This window comes from Taurulus bubalis, assembly GCF_910589615.1.
Source record: "Taurulus bubalis genome assembly, chromosome: 11".
NCBI classification, from domain to species: Eukaryota; Metazoa; Chordata; class Actinopteri; order Perciformes; family Cottidae; genus Taurulus; species Taurulus bubalis.
Window position 1 is genome coordinate 23,077,292 of NC_136599.1, and position 14,794 is coordinate 23,092,085.

Here is a 14,794-nt window from a genome sequence, read left to right on the forward strand (position 1 = left end):
AAAATAAGAACTTTTCCACAGTGCTGGGCTTTTTGAGACTATTTCGCCTGCTTTATAAAATACCCTTTCACAGGCACACATGAAGCTGGTACAGAGAGGAAGGGGGAAATCCATTGAGTTTCGTTGCCTCTTATATTTCAAATCGCACGGCAAACCCACAAACCATTTTCTGAATCAGTCACGTGGTACGGCCGGCTCGCGAGGCTTTGAACGTCACCACATACGTCATTGACACAAGCCTCGATACGCGCTTCACCAAAATCTACCTGGATTACTCGACACGCGCATCGAAGCCTCGACACGAAAGGACACATCACTACTGTACATGGAAGTCCGACCTGAAAGCACTTGCACCTCCCATGGCAACTTTTCCTACAGCAACACATGGCCAGTTCCTGACAACTGGCTGCGATGGGGGGTAACATCGACCAACATACCTACCATTTCTCTCTTTTCTGTGTCCACCCCCAATCAGCAGGACTGCCGATGTCTTGCCTAGAGATAATTGTCAGATAGTTGCCCCAGATGATCCCAGCTTAATAAGCATCGCACTTTGCATGTTCTCTCAGGGCTGCCCGAGTTGGTGGAATCGAGTTGAAGGGCTTTTGTTTGCGGGAAAAGAGATCAAGTCTGCTTCATCCACACCAGTAACTGCGCTTGATCTATCGTACATGAGGACAACAAATCTCTCTAACTGTTGCAGGTCCAGGTCACTAATTGATGTTGGATGCTGTCTGAGATTGGTGAATGTTTCAGAAACGTCATCACAGATATGCCATCTTTGCCATGCTGTCTTCTTTCCTTTCCCATGAAATGCAGACACATTGTCACAGCCTGTGAATGCATGAAAGTATGGTAATCCACTGGCTTTGTCTGTCCCCATTGCAGCTATTACTTCATGGACTGGAATCCATCGAACGCTGGCTCCTTGGCCAAACACAATCCACATACTCTCAAGACCAATGGCCTGTAAGGATGGCAGTATAGATATTGCTATGACAAGGATATCAATGTTATTAGCCTTGATGATGAGGGACTTGATGCCTTCCATTGCTGCATCCCTGGCATGTACAAATATTTGGGTGTCTGATTCATAATGAGAGCATGGGGACATAGCATCCAGGCATTTCCTTGTATTGCTAATGACATCTTCTCCTTTTGTGACAATAATTGTACTTTTCGTCTGTGCATCACATATCTTATCTGCTAGGAAGTGAAACAGCTCTGCCTTGTTGTAGTCATTTGGAAGAAAACTCCTCCAGTTATTTGGTGTCTTGCTGATTCCTGAGACCCTTCTTCTCATTCCCTGCCCACGATTTGACCTGGCTTCTGCTTTCAGACTTGACTTATTGTACACATTTGAGCCATTTATGATGATTGCATCTCCTAATGGTTCTCTATCTGGCATGCTCACTTGTGCTTGACAAATTTCAACTAGTTGAGACTTCTGACATATATGAAGTTTGCCACTGTCACTAAGTGATGCAGGAAATGTCTGGTTCTCATGCATGAAGAATTCTTGCAAATCACTCTGCCTACTCTGGCATGAGATCAAGAGTCATGAGAACAGATGACACTCATCTTTCAGTATCTTCTCTTTGGAATTTTCCCCAGCTTCTTGAAAGACTTGTTTGAAGAAAGGAACTGGGTTCTTCTTAATTGGATGGTAGAATGTCGATTTGCTAGCATTCTGTAGCTCGTTCATGAATGACCGTAACTGCTCTTTGCCCCGCTGGTGATGTATAACAACCATTTTGGCATGAATGGGATCAGCAAAAAATGTTGTGCCAAGCGCTATTAGGTCAGCTGACTCCTCTTGGAAAGGGTTGCTCATCTCTTGTCACGCAACAATGAGTGCTTTCCCCTTTAAAAAGAAAGATCTCTGAGCACTCTGTGTCTGCTCATGATGTCTGCTACTGTTTGTGGCATCTTCACCGGACATAGTTTCATATTCAGCTACAAGACGATTCACTTCAGGTCCAGCTACCATTAATCTGCGAAGTGCTACAGGATCTCTGTTAATCCAATTGCTCCACCATCTCCTTTGATAATTGCATTGTTTTGCTCATGGGCTTGGTCAATTGCCAGTGCAGAGAACTCTCTTCTGGATTTGTGAATGACAAAGTTACCCTTGTGAAACTCCTTGGCCTTCTTCTGGATGTTGATGCTCCAGGGACATCATATCTCAAAGGTGAATTGGGACCCATCGTCCATAGTTGACATTATTGTTTGCAAAGAAGTAAGAAACTAGTTCTGAAAGAGCTTCACGATACAAGTTAAAGTTTCCTTCTCTGAATGAGCGGATCAGGGTGAAAATGGTGAGTTCCATGTCCAGCACCAGACTCCAGAACTTGAACTGTGGACTTGCTAGCTTCTGTTGTTCACACCAGTCTTCGAAGGTAAGATCTAATATCAGTCTCAGAAGAGCAGTGGTCAAGGAATGCTTCCTTTATTAGTTGGTACAGGCTGTGATCTGATGAGCATTTCTTGACCTGGTAACACTTAATGCAGACAGAAAGGACTCTGCTGTACCAGAAGATGCCACTTCTGCCACAAGGGCACTGGTCCAACCGCTGTCCTGTAGAAGAGTTCCCAAAGATCTCAGTGCAGCCATCTCCACTAAGTCCGCAGAAGTCCGCTGGTCTAACTTGGTCTTAGATAAGAATTACAGCGCCAGTCATGCCAAAAAACGCTACTGCCACCTGCAGCTACTTTAGGTGAATGTAGGTAAGTTTAAAAGTCACATAAAGTGTTTGAAATGATAATAACCAGAAAATAGTGGTGGTGGGGGGCAAGGTAATAACACAAACTAATACAATAACAATTTTGCAAATAATTGTAGCCATTAAAATGTCCAGGGTGCCACACTGGCACATCAATAACTTAGATTGTCTTTTCTAAATCATCAAAATTGTTAAAAATGTAAGTATAATATAGTAGCATATTTAGCTCCAGAGTACTTAGACACATATGAATAGACACCAAGATCATTCAAATCAGGGAAATACCAACAGTTTTATGAAGAAAATTAATTTTTGGAGACCCAATTGGCGGCCATCTTGAAACATAGGACATCTTGGAATCTTGGAATTTTGAATGGCCAATCGGGCAGATTTTAGCAAATACCTCTGGAGAACAACTCCACCAAATTTCATGCTTGTATCAAAATTTGCACGATTCTTATTAACAGGTGCTTTTATCTGTCCCACTAAAACAAAGCCGTTAATCGTTGCCGCAGTCCAACTGACTCGTCACTGCAAAAACACATTAATTTCCCCTGAGGGTTTTATTGGGGCATAGCAGAATACTACAAAGGAGCAGTCTCCGGTAAACGGGACCTAATGGCCCCCCAGAGGTCGTGAAGGCAAAAAACAAAACATTAAGCACACGCCATCCCTTTTTTTCCACACCCTTTGTGTTGTTTCTCTGTGCATTGTACACTATTATGTAAAGTTATTTCGGCAGCGTGCAATTTGCTTCCTCGTCTCCGTAAGCAAGCACATGAACGTCTGGGTTAATGGCTTTCATTAAAGAGGCTAATTGGAGTCAGGTAATCCAATCAGTGTGTTGACATTCAGATATGGGTTACAGCAAGGGCCGTGTCTCTGTTAGAAATCCACAAAGTTCGGTCACCAGTCGAGTTTGCTCTTTAAAGCAGAGACCCGGTGGGGAGAAGCGCGCCTCCATCAAAGGATTTCAGGGGATCGGGCAGGTTGTGCAAAAACGGTAAGAGATCAGTGCCAAAAATATCTGACGGGATGAAAGGACTCTGGACGAACGATAAGGACCTGTTGGTGTGTTATCAACTCACTAAAGTCTGTTCAGCGGTCCACAAGTAACTCATTCAAAAAAAGGAAGAAATACCAACAAGAATATTGGACAGAAAGCCTTCAAGAAAATCGAAAATAGTTTGCTGTTGGCACACACACACACACACACACACACACACACACACACACACACACACACACACACACACACACACACACACACACACATATATCGTAAAACACATCTTTATTTCGCTCCGTAACAGACGTACTATCAGAATGTGAATCAACACCGAAGGAATGTTAAGATTCAAATAAAAATACAACCAACGTATTGTGTACAACCCCAATCCATTGAGACAAAACAGACTAAATCTCAGATTTAATGTCCTATATGGGTAGAAAACCACAGCAAAGTTATGTATGTCTATTCATAGTCCCAAGGCCCCAATTTAGAAATGTTTGAAACATTAAATGCAGAAATCTGGTTTGCAAAAGTTACAAGAAGGCTTGCTCTCCATCGTGTGCTTGAAATAAATGGGACACACAGTATATAGTCGTGCCTAACAAGGTGTAGTCTGACTATATGCTTCGCAGAAAAAGTGCTTAAGATCAATGAAGATCATACAAGCACTTACATACTATCCCATAAAGCTCAATGGCCCATACCATAGTGCAGCTTGAGACTGGAAAGTGCATCCTCTATTGTTCCATGTGACCACATTGAGGCTGCATTTCAGCACCATGGACAGCGACGCACCAGAGCTCCAGGAGGCTGTTGGCAGGTCCAACAGGGAGTTTATTCCAGTTCCCTTCATACCTCTGTGTACATATTAAACCAGACTTTCCACCTCAGAGTGCAGAGCTGTCCTCTTCTTTTGTTCTTTAGAAATCAGTCCGTACTTCACATTGTACAGTCGGGGCAGTCGATTGCGATACAAGGTTTAGCTGTGCTGAATAAAAGCTGATTATTACCAATTGTTTTGCTCCATAGTCACCAACAAGTAAATGCTGGACCCATGTTTCACAAGATACATATGTTCCAAACATTTTGACACTAAAATGTAAGTTAAGTCTCAGTGTCACACTCCTGCAAGATCTGGCAACTAACGCTAATGCTAATCTTTGTAATGCTAAATGTGGTTTGTAGTAAATATATGACACTATTGGAAGCAGACTTTTTGCCCACCCTGTCAGCGATGACTTTGCTGAGCTAATGTTGGTGCACTCCAACGCTGTAAACGTGTTCATCCGTAAATGTATAAAACAAATATATTAATATTATTATTATTATTATAGTGGGCAATCTTTTGGAAGTCGACCGTCTTCATAAAGCGCATTCTCATTATTAAAAAGAATGGTCGTGAAGTTTACGGTCGCTGAACGTGTTTCTGATATCCCTCCTCTCATAGCTGACATTCCCCGCTGCAAGCCGCGGTACCTCCCACTTGGGGAGAAAGTCCCTCCGCCGCATGTAGAGCCGACTGAGCGGAGGCAGAGCTTCAGTCGGTCTTCTGGCACACCGAGAGGCTGCAGCGGCTTCTCCCGGTCCTTTATTCTTCACAGGTACCTCAAACCTCCTTCCTCGCCAGAACAGTCACCTGGATTTAAAACAAACAACAAGCAAACAGAACAAAAAAATAAAGATAAACAAAAAAACAGTCCTTTTGTTGCCCCGACGTGCACGAGAGGGAAAGGAAAGCAGACACAACAGAAGAGACATGGGAGCGTTCAGGGTGCTGCTGGGGAGTTTACATTACATGGGACTCTACATGCAACTTAGTGCCTCCACGCGGCAGCCTGGACACGGCGAGGTGGAGAACCACATCTCTGGAAACGGTAGGTGTGACGTCCGCTTTCGGATCCCTCTGATTCCCTTTTTTATTATTATTTACACCCTCCATCACGTCTCACGAGGGGACTTCAGAAGGTGCTGTGTGGAGGAGGAGAGAGAGGACACAGGTGATGCCATCTGCTCGCACGCGGAGGGAGGAATTAAAACACAGAGCGGCGCGCGGGCTTGAGGCTGCGCGTGTCTGATGCCAGTGTGTGTTCTTTGATTGTGAAGAGCTTCATGCTGTCGGGCATTACAAAAAGAGTATGGGCCAAGCTGTCATTCAGTCAGTGCATGTGTCCACCTCACCAGCACCAACGAGGTGTGCGTGCGTGTGTTCGTGCGTGCCAGCTGATGGATGTAAAGTTGATATACTGTTTTGCTGCCCCCTCCCCTCCTAAATGGCCTTACACTTTGTTTCATCACACACGTGTGTGTGTGTGTGTGTGTGTGTGTGTGTGTGAGTGTGTGTGTGAGTGAGAGAGAGAGATGTATGCCTGGGTTGAAAAGTGAAAATGTCAGGCGGTTGAGAAGGGAGCCCATGTCAAGGCCTGTAAGTCTCGAATGCCACATCAAGGCTCCGAAGTCTCACGGTGGCGCAAACATGTAATTATTCCTTCAACTCAAGCGCCACTTGCTTGTTTTCCTCTCCTGAGCTTTCTAACGATACATCATGGGGCTACTGTTCACTATGCCACCTTCATGGAGAATCTTCCAATCCCTTCATGTACCTCTGGAGGAGCTTGGAGCGAGGACCCACAGGTGTGACGGATGGATGAAGCCCCTACACATGTGACACACGTTGTGAAGCAACCGCCGGCGCTCGATGCTGACACTATGGAACCATGGACCGTGTAGGAGGAGGAGGAAGGGGACGATGTCACACCTATGGTTTGAAGCCTTGAGTTTGTTTGGCACTTTGGCCGTTGCCATCTTGGTTTGTTTTTTTGCTACCAGAAGTGACAAGAGAGGGCGGCGCTAAGTACAACCCGACTCTAAATAATACATTTTAGGCAACCAAAGTGTTACAGTTAACTGCCATGAACTGAAAACACACTGTGAAAGGGTTAAAGTTCTGAGATGAAAACATGGACAACTACCTAGCAACCTGTCAATCACAAGGTAGCCACGCCCAAAAGCATACCCTGCTTTATGGTCTATTTGACTCTAAAAGAACATCATGCTGCATTGAAGGAGTCTTGAAACTAGCGTGTCCAGCGGGATGCTTCTGGAGGTTTCTGTTGATTTAGCAGAGTCTGTCCTGGTTTTATTCCCATCATCCATCATATTACATCATCAACTGTTAAATCCATCACAGAGTTGCCAGGTTTGCACACAAGAGCACGACCGATGTCCTGGGAAAGGACGCCCCTCAGATGTTTAGCGTTTCTCCCTTTCTTGCCTTTCAGAGCAATATCAGTAATATCTCATGGCAGCATGGCGCATCCATAACACAAAGCTTTAGAATCAAGGAGTCTTGGTAGTGATCTACAGGGTGGGAGTGATGAGATGTTCAGGGACACACTAAACTCCCTTCACTACCTTTTTATATTTGTGGGAATACATTTGAACACCGGCTACCAGAGGTGAATTCACAGCATTGGCCACAGTGAGTAATATCAAATAACAGCAAGAGGACAGGGGTCGACTGAGCAAATACCTTCCATCTGCTTTTCTTAGAATATACTGTGTGTGTGTGTGTGTGTGTGTGTGTGTGTGTGATTATTTATCCTTTTTTTCCTCCACTGGCACTCCGAGAAGGAAGGAAGAAAAGGAAAGGAAGTGAGAGAAATGAAAGGGAAACGGTTTAGAAATGTTCATGACGTTCCAGTGTACATCTGCCTAAGTCGTTGATACTTTTCAATTAACTCCTAATTAGGGCATGGTTATCCAGCGAGGCGATTATTGCAGCCAATCAATTGCCTTAATTAATCAGCGATGGGTAAACGGGCCGCCGGGCCGATACGTTGCTTACACTTTACAAAGGAAAAGCGATTGCAGTGAGACAACGGGAGAAATGCTACACACACATTTGAATAACTTTTTTTTACCACTTAAAAAAAAAAAAATGTTTGGCTCTCCTGACTGACTACAATCCAGGTATCCAGTCGTATACCTTCACCCTATTTTGACCTCCATTACCATGAAAGCAGCCCCATTCTGACACCCATTACTCGATTGTATTTGAACCAATTCAACAGGTAAATCGTTTACCATTCAGTGAAGACAAAAAGCCTTTACGGCTGTGGAACCACCTTGAAAAGCCCTCGGGCACGGCTGCTGCTTAAGTATTTGAGAGGAATATACTGCAGGGCTGTGTGAGGATAACCCAGGTTAATGCAATCGCAGCCCACGATGGTTAAGCCTCCTTTCACAGCCCCGTCAGTGATGCCCTTTTCTAATGATCTGTATGTTGTGTGATAAATGTACTTGTACATGTCATTTCCCTGTAAAATAACGGTAAAATACTGGCAGCAGTAATGGCTGGGAAACAGTAATTTACTGTTATTGTACTATGCTATGGTTAACTGATGGCAGTAACTGTTCATTCACATGCGAAGGATGAATATTTAACTGTATGTTACGGATATTATAAAATACAGTCAGATGCTGTAAATCCACCGTGAATTCTCAGCAATTGATTACAGTGCAGTGAGTCCACTTCCCCTGAAAGCAAACGGGAGCACTGAGGAGGCAATGACATCACACCACTCACTGTTGGCCTATTAAAGATTTAACAGTGGCCGATGCAGTATCACTGGCAAACATTCAGCAGCAGCTTGTGGGGTTTACTCGAGTTTTCTGCAGAATTAGACGCCAAATGTCCCCCGTCTGCTCCTCGCCTCCCACTCGCTCACACTTCAGCTCTGACGGCGGCGAGTTGGCAGCGGGCGCTCCAGACATCGTCACAGCGGCGAGCATAAAAGAACAACTGTTGCCGAAAAACCCAAAGCGGGATGCACTGATAATGAGTGTTTGAGTTTTTCAAGTGTGTACACAGTTATTGACAAGAGCGAATAGAGGCACAGGTCCGAGTAGCACTGAATGAACAATTGATAGCAGTTACATGAAAAATGTCATAATATTTAGCAAAATGAAAGAAAATCTGAATAATATTTAAAGAAGAGCAATATAACATCAGAATAATGATAAGAAAAACGAGCCGAATATTTACTTATTGCTTGTGATTTCTCCACTATGACAAGATGTCTTCTTTTTTTTTAAATGTTGTAAGATTGTTTGTGGAACATTTTACCAGCAGCCTATCTTACCGTGCTAGCTGTAGCTTCCACAAAAATGACATAAGTTAAAACTGCCTTAATTCCTCACTTAAATTCCCACAAGATTTAAAGTAACACTGTTAAATATTGACATCAGTCACTGCTGGCAGTCTACCACCATAGTGTTTACGAATATGTTTATGAAAGTTGGTTGACGATTACGCAATTCATTGATGGCCATTTTTTACAATCATTAAGCCCTTTAAGTTATTTATCAAGATGTGTTTTCTACCATTTTAAGTTGAGTATCTTTTAGGTTTTAGTTTTTTAGCATTTTTTTTAATGCTGATTAAAATTATTAGAAGGGAGACTATTACCGATATTCGGCAAGTGGCAACCTCCAATGCTCAGAAGTGAAGCCAACATGGAAGTGCCAGAAACTGCAATTCTGTGAATGGCCACTTGAGGCTGGCCCCAAAAGGTAGTAAATCCCCATAGACCTCCATGTTAAAATGGTAACTTTTACAGCAGAAATAAACTTGTTTACAGTCTGGTACAGAAAATGGTTTTGGTCTCTATAACCAGTGTTGGGGTAGTTACTCAGAAAAAGTAACTAGTTACAAGTTACTAGTTACTTCTGAAAATTGTAACTAGATTACTTTACTAGTTACTGCATTTGAAAAGTAACTTCACTACTAGTTACTTTACTTTCCATTTTTTTAAGCAAATGTCCAAATTGACCGCAAAGATACATGGACAAACATCATGGCCCTTTCATCACTTTATTTTCAATAAAGGCATCTCTTAGCCTTTCCACATAGTGTATTGTAAACATGTAAAACTAAATGGCATATAAAACTCAGCCATTAACTTGAACGAACATTAACCCTGTTCACACTGTCTGACCACAGAAATATGCCTCACTTTAAAATCCACAAACAACAGGATACAAGAGGCTGTGTATGGTGGGGACATTCAGGTCAAACAGCATAACACATTGAAAACAGGCTTTTGGAAACATGAGACCCCACTAAACCAAATGGGGGCCGACTCCTAAGAACAAAACCAGCTTGTTATAGGAATCATTGTAGTGGTTTAAGAAAAATAGAAAAATAAATGGCACTTTTCCCCATAAAATAGAAACAGAAATGCACTTAACCCAAAAAATAGAAACTGAAAATGCAATTAAATAAACAGAAAACCCACTTCATCATTGCCTAAATAACAGAAAGTGCACTATATCCTATGAAGTTTATCATTTTTCTCTATTCTTCAAAATAGCGATTGTATCGCATGAGTAAAAGTCTCTTGAATCTTTTATCCGACAGCCTGTTCCTCCTTGGGGTCAGAACAATACTGCCCAGGCTGAAAGCCTTTCCACAGTGTTGTAACTTGTTTTATTACATGATTTACTCTTATTGTGAAGAGCATGTAAACAGGAAGTGCTTTTACTTTGAAGGCAGAAAGTACAGTGATACGTGCTTGTTGACGCTAACTAATGTTGATGTTACGTGTGGAAAATATATACATGTCTGGTGCAAGAGCGCGTTCTCAATGCTTTAACAGTTGTAATACTGCAGTTCACCAGTAGAGGGATTCCGTTCATACCAGACGTGTCTTGTCCTCATTAGAAGCTCCACGTCATGACAGACAGGTGCACTTGATGGTATTGAGTGTTGTATTGCTTTGCAATCTCCTTAATCCTAGGGAACCTGGAGAGAACCTCCCAGTTGGATCCGGGCTCTCCGTCTCCGTCTCATCCATTCCCCGCTTCCCTCCTTCTACGCAGAAGCAGCTACGTCACTCAAATCACTCAGATCGAGTTCTGTGATAGGTTGTTCATGCAGGAAGTGTCGTGTGACTCGCGCGCCGCTAAAAGAGAACTTTTCGGACTGGTAAAAATGTCTTGAGTAACGCGGGAACGCGCGTTACTGAGGTCTAGTAAAGTAGTGTAGTTACCAATATTTTGAGTGTAATGCGTTACTTTACTTCGTTACCTATAATAATAATATCGTTACTGTAATCCGTTACTTTGTAACTCGTTACCCCCAACACTGTCTATAACTAATATCTTCGGTAATGACAACGGCACGTGGTTGAATTTTTATATAACTCGCATATGAAAATGTATTGTTACGGCCTGCCTAGTGTGCCTAGGGGTACACAGGCCTAACACAACACATAAAAAAGGAACATAGCTTTGGAAAAGGTGGAACCAGGAAAGGAAACAACAAGGCAGGTGAGATAAGCGGCAATAAATATAATTTATTGACAGCTAACAAAAAGGTAAAATAACTAAAATGGAAGCAATAGGCCTCAGGGTCTCAAAGGCCAAAACAACAAACAAAAACCTCCATACTAGCTAGAAAACAAAGTATCTCTTGCCTATCGTGGAACAACAATACTAGCCACAAAACAGGAGAAAATGCTCCAGGTGCACCAGATCTGCAACAATTAGACAAGAGGGCGGAGTTAAATCAGGGGGCGTAACATGTATATTAAGGCTTAAAGTTTGGCATAATTGAGGCTGTGGCTGTTTGGACTGACAGGTGGGTCCCGTCCACTACAGCTGCTGTCTGCTCTGCTGCTCTTTGTCCCTTTTTAGCTTTGCAAAGGCTCTTCAGAAACCAATGGGTGACGTCACGGAGACTGCGTCCGTGTTTAATACAGCTGGTGTTCATGGGTCACATCTGTTGCTCGGGTCCAGGCCCCCGGTCGCACTCCCACTGCTTCTTGCAGTTCTCATACTCATATAACTGAAGTTACATCCAGTAACTACCTTCTTTTTTTCCCCTTCTTCTTCTGTTATTGGCCAGGCCGATAATTGGTCGACCCCTCACTTTAAAGATATTATCTTGGGAAGTCCCAGTGTGTGACTCAGTGGTAGAGCAGGGTCTTCCTTCAATCAGAGGATCGGTAGTTCGGTCCCCGGCTCCGCTAGTGCATGTCGATGTGTCCTTGGGCAAGACTCTTGATCCCAAATTGCTGTACTTAGTTAGAGTCCTGATGGGCAGGTGGTCAGTGTGTGAATGATGACTTGAAGCACTTTGAGCGCTATACAAGTCCATTTACCATCCTTGGAAACCGTGACAACCTTTTCCGCCTATTTTCTGACAATTTAGAAACTACGCACTGGGTATAAGCACACTCGGTGCCTCTACCTTTTATAACTGTTTTCTATGCAAAGTCAAGAGATGTCCAGATTGCCTTGATATTCTTTATATGTGATGTAGCTTAAATGTACTTAAAAGGACTTAAAATACTTGCAGTTCTCTCTCTCTCTCTCTCTCTCTCTCTCTCTCTCTCTCTCTCTCTCTCCCTCTCTCTCTCTCTCTGTTGCTGTCTGTAAACAGAAAGAGACAAACGGTAATAGAAGGAGGAACGTGTCGGAGCAAACAGGGCGAGGACAGCCGGGGAGAGAGTGACAGGCTGACGGTTTCATAGCTTGTTGGCGCTCAGCGGTAGGTAGAGCCAATGTATTTAGGTCCTGACCTCAGCATATCCTCCTCACTGGGAAGACAAGAGCTGGAGGGCAGCCTCGGATTAACTACAGACAGGAGAGAAGCGATTACTGTAGCTGTGCCGTATCTCCACACGGTGCCCCTCACCTCCGCGCAGCTGTCTCCGGACTTAAGAATCAATCTTGTTGCGCGTCTCCGGGCTTTGTCTGCATATCCTCTCGTGAGCAAAGTGCGCTCAGAGTAATAATCCGTGACATTTTCACATTAATGGGTGTTGACTTTGCCGATCTCCGCCGTTCACTGATGCAATTCTCCAGTGATTCAGATTGTATCTACTGGATGATGGTGGTCACATTTTAAGGATATGGACATGGAAAAATATTTGACCTGGCTTCAAATGGTCGGCTTATTGCATAGTAAGGACTTGTGCTTTGTACGCCTTGTGTAGTACCACCTATAATGCAAATTATGAAACAAACATGTATCTCACTTTAGGCCATCAGGAAACGTTACTGTACATCCTCACACTTTAGATCGTTTTTTTCGCTCGGGCTGGGCAATGTCGCAATATGAAACTACATCATCTTAGATTTTGGATCTCATAATATGACGAAAGTGTTGTCTTTCCCTGGTGTCAAAGACAGTAAAGCGATGTCATTTTCTGAACTTACCAGACTGTTCAATTATTTGTCTTTACCAGCTTAGTCATTACATACACATTACTGATGATTATTCATCAGAAATCTTATCATGTAAATATGTTTGCACCAATCCTACAATACCGTCACAATATCGATGTGGAGGTATATAACTGGAAATATTGTGATATTTGAATTCCTCTACATTGCTGACTGACCTCACTTCAGCCTTGTGGCTTGGCGGATGCTAAACTCGGAGAAAGCGCAGCACCTCAGAGAGCGATTGCTTTCCGCCTCTTTGACTGTAGAGTAAAAGAACAAAGTACTGCAACAAGCATGGAAGCGAAGCAGAATGATGCACCACGGACTGAAACTGTACTTCGAGACTATAAAAGGGAAAACTAATGTTGCTCGGGAATAGATGGCCGAGGCACAGTCGCCACATCCCGCCCAGCCGAAACTATAATTAGGAGTAGGGAGTGGAAAACAGTCAACAGACGGCGCGCGCTCGACGCTGGAGAGGAGAATGGTTATAGCACTTTTCAAATTATTGTTGATGATTCGTTTTTATTCGGAGAAACATTTGTGGTGACGCTGCCAAAGTGTCTTTTTGACGCCCCACTGGGCGCCGAAGCTGAAGATGTTTTCAATGTTTCATTTCTTTCTTTTTATTCTTCAATGGAGATGAAAAACACCTCGCTTCGCACCGCTCAGGCTGTCCCAAAGTACACATGTATAATGCACAATCAACCCAGTGCTAATACTGCACTACACTCATAGTCATCATGCCAGTCTCTCTAAAGAATCTGTCGGCAACGGAACAAGAGTTTTACGCCTGAAGTCCGAGGAGGATTGATCGCTTGGGATGGCTTTTGGTTGAATGCAGGTCAAGAGTTTTGTGTGGAGAGCAAACAGAGACGGAGTGCGGTCTGGGAACCCATCGGCTGTATGTGATGAATTAGCTTTTTACATTTATATTTATTGCTCTGCATTCTATATCTGTTTTAAAGAGATTAGCCATAGACGTCGCCTCTCGAGTCCGACTCCGTTCTCGATTCTCCAGCTGCCAATCAGACAGTAAACAACGACTACCACACTGAAGAGGAAATCTTGGCCGGATTGTCATTGGCTGCACCGGAACCCATAACATATTGGTCCTTGCCCTCAGAGGCTTTATCGTCGTCAGACCGACAGCCCGTGGCTTCTGAGATTCTCATCATGCTAATGCAGGACATTTTTATATTTCCAAGCAGAAGTACAAGGATTCGGTGGCCCCCCAGATTTCTTTTCACCATTTCATTTTATTATTAAGGCGGAAAAGGGTTTGTAGACATTCTATTTAATTGTGTAGCAGTTTTGCAGTGTGATAGGTCTGTAAATGAATAATGAACTGAACTCTGAAATGGAGCAAAAAGTAAAAGAATTAATAGAATATGCCCGGAGCATAAACTTCGCTCCAGTTTACAGGCGCGCCGTGGCCGTGGTGAGTGAGGGAAGCGGTGACACTGCCTTGCTGCATCTGATGGAAGCAGCCAATTCATCCGTCTAATCCTTAAAAAAAAAAAAAAGAGTTCAGGTACTCATTGCTTGCCAATGTGGACTCAGACCTTCAGTGTCCTCTATCATTCTTGCCGCCCCTCGCCTGTCACTGCCAGTGTCGGTGTGTAAAATAAACTCTGAATCCCCCCTATCCCTCTACCCCGCCTCGATCAGGACGGTCTCTTCAGAATCGGCACAAACAAGCTGCGAGGTCAGCCGGCAGTCAAGGACTCTCCCGCAGTCTTCCTCTATAAGCGCCTTCTGCTGCTGCGCTCGTACTTCACCCTCTTGCAAAGCACTTCACTGTGTGTGTGTGTGTGTGTGTGTGTGT

The 14,794-nt window shown here is 43.6% G+C and overlaps 1 protein-coding gene across 1 annotated transcript in view; it reads left to right on the top strand.

The window, feature by feature from the left end:
- Positions 1 to 5,491: 5,491 nt before the first annotated feature.
- vstm2la (V-set and transmembrane domain containing 2 like a) overlaps positions 5,492 to 14,794 on the top strand; it is a gene marked incomplete at both ends in the record, with an annotated part of 35,274 nt that continues 25,971 nt past the window's right edge. Inside the window, one exon of the mRNA XM_079226709.1 lies at positions 5,492 to 5,609. Coding sequence (XP_079082835.1) covers positions 5,492 to 5,609 — 118 coding nt within the window. The remainder of the gene's footprint in view (positions 5,610 to 14,794) is intronic.